This window comes from Salvelinus fontinalis, chromosome 30 (genome assembly GCF_029448725.1).
Source record: "Salvelinus fontinalis isolate EN_2023a chromosome 30, ASM2944872v1, whole genome shotgun sequence".
In the NCBI taxonomy this organism is placed as follows: domain Eukaryota; kingdom Metazoa; phylum Chordata; class Actinopteri; order Salmoniformes; family Salmonidae; genus Salvelinus; species Salvelinus fontinalis.
The window spans coordinates 7,394,732-7,403,920 of NC_074694.1; the positions used below are offsets into that span (position 1 = coordinate 7,394,732).

The 9,189-nt window shown below is 46.9% G+C and overlaps 1 protein-coding gene across 1 annotated transcript; it reads right to left on the reverse strand.

Moving 5' to 3' along the window:
• Positions 1–3,018: 3,018 nt before the first annotated feature.
• On the reverse strand, positions 3,019–8,922 carry LOC129828584 (interferon regulatory factor 2-binding protein 2-A-like). Its single transcript, XM_055889635.1, has 2 exons — positions 7,708–8,922; positions 3,019–4,378 (listed from the first exon to the last, which is right to left on the reverse strand). Exons 1-2 carry the CDS (start codon positions 8,552–8,554, stop codon positions 3,615–3,617), a joined length of 1,611 nt encoding a protein of 536 aa, XP_055745610.1. The 5' UTR covers positions 8,555–8,922; the 3' UTR covers positions 3,019–3,614.
• Between the last annotated feature and the right edge of the window lie 267 nt (positions 8,923–9,189).

Consider the following 9,189-nt stretch of genomic DNA (forward strand, 5'->3'; position numbering starts at 1 on the left):
GTAACCAGTAACCACCATAGGTAACCAGTAACCACCATAGGTAACCACCATAGGTAACCAGTAACCACCGTAGGTAACCAGTAACCACCATAGGTAACCACCATAGGTAACCACCATAGGTAACCAGTAACCACCATAGGTAACCAGTAACCACCATAGGTAACCAGTAACCACCATAGGTAACCAGTAACCACCATAGGTAACCACCATAGGTAACCACCGTAGGTAACCATCGTAGGTAACCAGTAACCACCATAGGTAACCACCATAGGTAACCACCATAGGTAACCACCATAGGTAACCAGTAACCACCATAGGTAACCAGTAACCACCATAGGTAACCAGTAACCACCATAGGTAACCAGTAACCACCATAGGTAACCAGTAACCACCATAGGTAACCAGTAACCACCATAGGTAACCAGTAACCACCGTAGGTAACCACCATAGGTAACCAGTAACCACCGTAGGTAACCAGTAACCACCATAGGTAACCAGTAACCACCATAGGTAACCAGTAACCACCGTAGGTAACCACCATAGGTAACCAGTAACCACCATAGGTAACCAGTAACCATCGTAGGTAACCAGTAAACACCGTAGGTAACCAGTAACCACCATAGGTAACCAGTAACCACCGTAGGTAACCACCGTAGGTAACCAGTAACCACCATAGGTAACCAGTAACCACCATAGGTAACCAGTAACCACCATAGGTAACCAGTAACCACCATAGGTAACCAGTAACCACAGTAGGTAACCACCATAGGTAACCAGTAACCACCGTAGGTAACCAGTAACCACCATAGGTAACCAGTAACCACCGTAGGTAACCAGTAACCACCGTAGGTAACCAGTAACCACCATAGGTAACCAGTAACCACCATAGGTAACCAGTAACCACCGTAGGTAACCAGTAACCACCGTAGGTAACCACCATAGGTAACCAGTAACCACCATAGGTAACCAGTAACCACCATAGGTAACCAGTAACCACCGTAGGTAACCAGTAACCACCGTAGGTAACCAGTAACCACCGTAGGTAACCAGTAACCACCATAGGTAACCAGTAACTACCATAGGTAACCAGTAACCACCATAGGTAACCAGTATCCACCATAGGTAACCAGTAACCACCGTAGGTAACCAGTAACCACCGTAGGTAACCAGTAACCACCATAGGTAACCAGTAACCACCATAGGTAACCAGTAACCACCATAGGTAACCAGTAACCACCATAGGTAACCAGTAACCACCATAGGTAACCACCATAGGTAACCAGTAACCACCATAGGTAACCAGTAACCACCATAGGTAACCAGTAACCACCGTAGGTAACCAGTAACCACCATAGGTAACCACCATAGGTAACCAGTAACCACCATAGGTAACCAGTAACCACCATAGGAAACCACCATAGGTAACCAGTAACCACCATAGGTAACCAGTAACCACCATAGGTAACCAGTAACCACCATAGGTAACCAGTAACCACCATAGGTAACCACCATAGGTAACCAGTAACCACCATAGGTAACCAGTAACCACCATAGGTAACCAGTAACCACCATAGGTAACCAGTACCCACCATAGGTAACCAGTAACCACCATAGGTAACCACCATAGGTAACCAGTAACCACCATAGGTAACCAGTAACCACCATAGGTAACCACCATAGGTAACCAGTAACCACCATAGGTAACCATTAACCACCATAGGTAACCAGTAACCACCATAGGTAACCAGTAACCACCATAGGTAACCACCATAGGTAACCAGTAACCCCCGTTGGTAAATCATGATAAACAAGTTAATCATTCAGTTGTCAGAAAATAGATCTGGTGAATATACACTACCGTTCAAATGTTTGGGGTCACTTAGAAATGTCCTTGTTTTGGAAAGAAAAGCACATTTTTTTGTCCATTAATTTACATCAAAATCATCATAAATACAGTGTAGACATTGTTAATGTTGTAGATGACTATTGTAGCTGGAAACGGCTGATTTTTTATGGAATATCTACAGAGGCCCATTATCAGCAACCATCACTCCTGTGTTCTAATGACACGTTGTGTTAACTAATCCAAGTTTATAATTTTAAAAGGCTAATTGATCATTAGAAAACCCTTTTGCAATTATGTTAGCACAGCTGAAAACTGTTGTTCTGATTAAAGAAGCAATAAAACTGGCCTTTAGACTGGTTGAGTATCTGGAGCATCAGCATTTGTGGGTTCGATTACAGGCTCAAAATGGCCAGAAACAAAGAACTTTCTTCTGAAACTCGTCAGTCTATTCTTGTTCTGAGAAAGGAAGGCTATTCCGTGCGAGAAATTGCCAAGAAACTGAAGATCTTGTACAACGCTGTGTACTACTCCCTTCACAGAACAGAGCAAACTGGCTCTAACCAGAATAGAAAGAGGAGTGGGAGGCCCCGGTGCACAACTGAGCAAAAAAGACAAGTACATTATAGTGTCTAGTTTGAGAAACAGACGCCTCACAAGTCCTCAACTGGCAGCTTCATTAAATAGTACCCGCAAAACACCAGTCTCAACGTCAACAGTGAAGAGGCAACTCCGAGATGCTGGCCTTCTAGGCAGAGTTGCAAAGAAAAAGACATATCTCAGACTGGCCAATAAATAGAAAAGAATAAGATGGGCTAAAGAACACAGACACTGGACAGAGGAACTCTGCCTAGAAGGCCAGCATCCCGGAGTCGCCTCTTCACTAACCCTGCATTATCAACGAGTACCTTCTGAGAGGATAAGTGTAGTTGGTACAGGATGTCAGACAGAGACAGAGACAGACACAGAGAGACAGAGAGAGACAGAGAGAGACAGAGAGAGACAGAGAGAGAGAGACAGAGAGAGAGAGAGAGAGAGAGAGAGACAGAGACAGAGACAGACACAGAGAGAGACAGAGAGAGAGAGAGACAGAGAGAGAGAGACAGAGAGAGAGAGACAGAGAGACAGAGAGAGAGTTGTCATTTAAAGAAAGACCTCAGACACTCACTACCTCATACAAGATGACACATTGTATTTGTCAATTCTTTTGAAACAAGTGCATACAAGTTACAGATAAAAGCATTTCAGTTGGTTGTCAAGTGCTCGTGGAGAACGGCGTCATCATCATTCTAGGTTTTGAACAGGAAAAGCCACCAGATAGAGCTTGCGTCCCTAAAAGCACCCTGTTAGCTAAATAGGGCACTACTTTTGACCAGAGCCCTGTGGGTGTTCCTGTGGGGGGCCTTGCTCAAAAGTAGTGTCCTATTTAGGGAACTGAGTGCCTTTTTGGAAGCACGACTAGAAGTAGGCCTACATCAACAGTGTTAAACAGCAGCAAATAGGGGCCGAGAGAGCCCAGTTCTATTATAATGACATACCTTTATCTTCAAAAATATAGAAACTGAACGTATTAAAACAAATCTGTTTTACAAAGTATAGCCTAAACTAGTTCGTTTTACCTCGGTTTGGGTAAAATATGTACAAAATCGGTTGGTTAGTTTGTTTATGTGGTATTTCATTATAATATTTATATTATATTTATACACTTGTATTTGGTCTTTTCCCCCCAAAACAATCTTTCTCCCCAAAATATTTAGAAAATATAATCATCTCAAGTGTCCATTTCGTTTTTTACTTTGACGTCCCCTGCAAGGATGGTGCCGATTTCTCCCTGCATGAAAGCCCACGCGACGTTAGAGCCGACCAACGGGCACTTCTCCCCGCTGGGACAGTACACCTCCCCGGTGGACCCTTGCTGTTTGATGCTGTCCCGCGAGCACGGGAAGCAGAACTTGTGCGAGGGTACCGACGGACACTGAACGAAGTGCGTGTCCTCTAACCTCTGGTTACAGAGCGTGCAGCAGAGGGGTACGCTCCCGGGTACTGACGAGTCTGGAATGCTCTGATGCCCTTGGTCCATCATTCCTCCCCCTGGCGCGTGAAGTGTCCCCACACTACCGGATGCCTCCTTACCCTGTGCGGGCCGGCGGTTCTGGTTCATGGAGGAGGGCGAGAGCGGGCTACTGCTGTTGCGGCGCGTGGTGGAGTGGACCTGATTACCGTCTTTGGGCGAGCTGTTCCCGGCACCACCACCGGCGTTGTCTGCCGCCAGGATCAGCGCTGCCATGGGAGACTGGCCGTTCTGCGAAGCTTCCGGTGGGGTGGTGCGTGAGTGGGGGGATATGGTGGTGGGGGGAATGGAGGGGAAACTTGGTGGCGGACCCGGGGGCATTTTCTGTCCGTCACGGTCAGATGGTGGACCCGGTAACCACTGCTGTCTGTCCTCTCCGTTATGCTTGGAGGCGGTTCCCTCTCTCTCCCCATCAGGTTCTGGTGATGCTTTCCTCTTCATAGTCCGCAGGTGTTTTCCCCTGTCTGAAGGAAGGAAAGGGTTAAACATGGAGAAGGCTGAGTCACAACATGGACAGATGGTCATGAAGAAGGCTGAGTCAGACACAACACGGACAGATGGTCATGAAGAAGGCTGAGTTAGACAACATGGACAGATGGTCATGAAGAAGGCTGAGTCAGACACAACATGGACAGATGGTCATGAAGAAGGCTGAGTTAGACAACATGGACAGATGGTCATGAAGAAGGCTGAGTCAGACACAACATGGACAGATGGTGATGAAGAAGGCTGAGTCAGACAACACGGACAGATGGTCATGAAGAAGGCTGAGTTAGACAACATGGACAGATGGTCATGAAGAAGGCTGAGTCAGACACAACATGGACAGATGGTCATGAAGAAGGCTGAGTTAGACAACATGGACAGATGGTCATGAAGAAGGCTGAGTCAGACAACATGGACAGATGGTCATGAAGAAGGATGAGTCAGAGACACAACATGGACAGATGGTCATGAATAAGGCTGAGTTAGAGACACAACATGGACAGATGGTCATGGAGAAGGCTGAGTTAGACAACATGGACAGATGGTCATGGAGAAGGCTGAGTCAGACAACATGGACAGATGGTCATGCAGAAGGCTGAGTCAGACAACATGGACAGATGGTCATGAAGAAGGCTGAGTCAGACAACATGGACAGATGGTCATGCAGAAGGCTGAGTCAGACAACATGGACAGATGGTCATGAAGAAGGCTGAGTCAGACAACATGGACAGATGGTCATGGAGAAGGCTGAGTCAGAGACACAACATGGACAGATGGTCATGATGAAGGCTGAGTCAGAGACACAACATGGACAGATGGTCATGAAGAAGGCTGAGTCAGACACAACATGGACAGATGGTCATGAAGAAGGATGAGTCAGAGACACAACATGGACAGATGGTCATGAATAAGGCTGAGTTAGAGACACAACATGGACAGATGGTCATGAAGAAGGCTGAGTCAGACAACATGGACAGATGGTCATGAAGAAGGCTGAGTCAGACAACATGGACAGATGGTCATGCAGAAGGCTGAGTCAGACAACATGGACAGATGGTCATGCAGAAGGCTGAGTCAGAGACACAACATGGACAGATGGTCATGAAGAAGGCTGAGTCAGAGACACAACATGGACAGATGGTCATGAAGAAAGCTGAGTCAGACAACATGGACAGATGGTCATGGAGAAGGCTGAGTTAGAGACACAACATGAACAGATGGTCATGGAGAAGGCTGAGTCAGACAACATGGACAGATGGTCATGGAGAAGGCTGAGTTAGAGACACAACATGGACAGATGGTCATGGAGAAGGCTGAGTCAGACAACATGGACAGATGGTCATGATGAAGGCTGAGTCAGAGAACATGAACAGATGGTCATGAAGAAGGCTGAGTTAGAGAACATGGACAGATGGTCATGGAGAAGGCTGAGTTAAACAACATGGACAGATGGTCATGCAGAAGGCTGAGTTAGAGACACAACATGGACAGATGGTCATGCAGAAGGCTGAGTTAGAGACACAACATGGACAGATGGTCATGAAGAAGGCTGAGTCAGAGACACAACATGAACAGATGGTCATGGAGAAGGCTGAGTTAGACAACATGGACAGATGGTCATGGAGAAGGCTGAGTCAGAGACACAACATGGACAGATGGTCATGGAGAAGGCTGAGTTAGACAACATGGACAGATGGTCATGGAGAAGGCTGAGTCAGAGACACAACATGAACAGATGGTCATGGAGAAGGCTGAGTTAGACAACATGGACAGATGGTCATGGAGAAGGCTGAGTTAGACAACATGGACAGATGGTCATGGAGAAGGCTGAGTTAGAGACACAACATGGACAGATGATGATTAATACTAAGAAGAAAAAAGGCATGATGCATAATAATAACAGCAAACGATATTCTAATAAATATACAATCCCAGAAGGCACTATTTAAGCATGACTTGTGGGAGTGTTTGTGTCATTACAAAACTGCTAATCTGGTGTAAATATATTTGGTTTGAAGTGTGCTAGTACGTAAGACAGGGTTTAACCTGTGAAATACTCAACATATGCACTTTATTCAGCATATGTACCCTTTGATACATAGTCTAGACTACATGCTTACAGTTCAATAAAAATACATTTTCTCATGACTCAGGCAAGTCATGCATACTATGCATATGGAGATAATTTTACATCAGCTCTTTGCTAGGCGGTAGAGCAGGGTTAGTGGTTAGAGCGTTAGACCAGTAACCGAAAGGTTGCAAGTTCAAATCCCCGAGCTGACAAGGTACAAATCTGTCGTTCTGCCCCTGAACAAGGCAGTTAACCCACTGTTCCCCGGTAGGCCGTCATTGAAAATAAGAATTCGTTAACTGATTTGCCTAGTTAAATAAAAGGTTTTAAATAATTAGGCATACCATTCAAATGAAATAGATTTGCTTTTTTTTCTCATGACAAACAAACCCGCAACAAGTCCTGATTAGACGTGGAGATAACGTCACAGGTTAAACCCTGTGTTAAATACTTGCACACTTCAAACTAAATATATTTACACCAGATTAGCAGTTTTTTGTAATGACACAAACACAAGTCATGCATTTAAAAAGTGCCTTTTGGGATTATGTATTTATTAGTATGTCATTTGCTGTTGATTAAAAAAAAATGCATATCTGATAAATGCATTTAATTTGAATGGTATGCTGAGTAAAGAGTTGACCGTTTCTCCATATTATGACTTGTCTGTTGGAGTCATGAGAAAATGCAACATTTACTTTTATTGAACATGTCCTCTAGACTATGTAGCAAAGGGAAAATATGCTGGGTAATCTACTGTACTGCTCCATTCAGATGTCAGCCAGCCAGTCAGCCAGCCAGTCAGTCAGCCAGCCAGTCAGCCAGCCAGCCAGTCAGTCAGCCAGTCAGCCAGCCAGTCAGCCAGCCAGTCAGCCAGCCAGTCAGCCAGTCAGTCAGCCAGCCAGTCAGCCAGCCAGCCAGCCAGTCAGCCAGCCAGTCAGTCAGCCAGCCAGTCAGTCAGCCAGTCAGTCAGCCAGCCTGCCAGTCAGCCAATCAGCCAGCCAGTCAGCCAGTCAGTCAGTCAGCCAGTCAGCCAGTCAGCCAGCCAACCAGTCAGTCAGCCAATCAGTCAGCCAATCAGTCAGCCAGCCAGCCAGTCAGCCAGCCAGTCAGCCAGTCAGCCAGTCAGCCAGCCAGCCAGTCAGCCAGCCAGTCAGCCAGTCAGCCAGTCAGCCAGCCAGCCAGTCAGCCAGTCAGCCAGTCAGCCAGTCAGTCAGCCAGCCAGTCAGTACCAACCTGATTTAGAAGCAGCTCCGTTCTGTTGTTGCTCATAGCCCATCGCCCTCTGTTGCATGGCTGCAGGATCCTTCTTGAACCGGTTGTCGAAGGTATGGAGAGCCATCAAGTCCCTGACCGTTTTCCCCTTGTTCATCCACTCATCCGCCCGGGCTTTGTGATTCTCTATCTCCGGTGTCAGGCTGTCCGGTCTGTGCTGCTTATCCTTCTCGTGCTGGTCACTGCAGGAGACCGAGATTAACCGTTTACCGCCGCAGTGCTCGTTGGGGCTACCTGCCATCAAACCTGACCCCGGGTGCCCCATCGCCATCGGACACACGGTTCTGCCGTTAACTACGTGTAACAAGGACATGTTCCCGTTCACCAGAGGAACTAGATTAGGAGGAACAGTGTTATTCCTTCGCGGGTTGGGGCTCTGCCGGTTGAGCTCGGGTGGGTCGTCAGGTTTAGGAAATCCATTAGGTACCGGAATGCCGTTAGCCTGTCTCCCAGACTGGTACTCCGGTCCCATCCGCAGCGGACGGTCCAAGGTGGAGACGGGGTAACGGTCCGGGGGCTGTGAAGACCGGGATCCGGGGTCTCCTCCAGACCCGTGGTGGTTAGACTGGATCTCTTTCCCCGATAGCTGCTGCTGTTTCCCCGGGGATCTCCCCTCCTGGAAGCCGTGAGCCCGCTTCAGCTGCCGGGCTGTCTCAATCACAAACTCGATCCGGTCCGCTCCTTCGTAGTTGACACATCCCCTGCAGATTGGTTCGGTAAAATCCCAGATCATAGCCCAAGGCATGCGGGGCAGGTCGCATAAATAACAGGACTGCCTACGAGAGGCAGCTACCACCGCAGACGACATAGTTTCCCTTTCACCGAAAAACCGACCTTAAATCTCTCTCTCAAACCAGGTCGCTGTGTTAGAATCTATCCAATACGTTTTCAGAAAATATACACGGTTAGTTCCTTCCGTTTCTCTAAAGAGAAAACATGTGTCCGCTCCTCTCTCCGTTTGTCTCCGGACTACAGCACCAAACAGTAGTTCAGCAGTGTAGAATGTTCTTTACTAGGTCGTATGTGTCTCACTCTCTGTCATTGCCTACTACCGCCTCCGCTCCGCTCAGCCCAGTCCGGATGTCTCTGTAACCCTCTACTCCCTCCTCTTCTGGCGCATGCTCTGAAGACAGCTTCTCTATTTAATCACTTCCTTTTCCAAAAGGCTAACAGCAGCAAAACACACTGGGGTGGGAGAGAAGAGAACGTGTTATATTGGCTTCTGCTGCAAGCCGTGGGAAGTAGGATGCTGAGAGTGCGGCAGCACCCCCTGCTAAAACGAAATAAAAATTAATTAATTAAAAAAATAACATTCAAATACCCCCCCCACCACATCTTACATTTTTTATTTTAAGATTGAAACAGAAAATACATCCACATAAGTATCCTCTTTTATAAGGGATGGTTGTAACACACAATTTTTGTCAATTTCTCAGAGATTGT

Coding starts and splice junctions, on each gene's coding strand:
- LOC129828584 (XM_055889635.1), bottom strand. CDS start 8,554: ATGTCGTCTGCGGTGGTAGCTGCCTCTCGTAGGCAGTCCTGTTATTTA. Junction 4,379..7,707: donor CGGAGCTGCTTCTAAATCAG/GTTGGTACTGAC, acceptor TCCTTCCTTCAG/ACAGGGGAAAACACCTGCGG.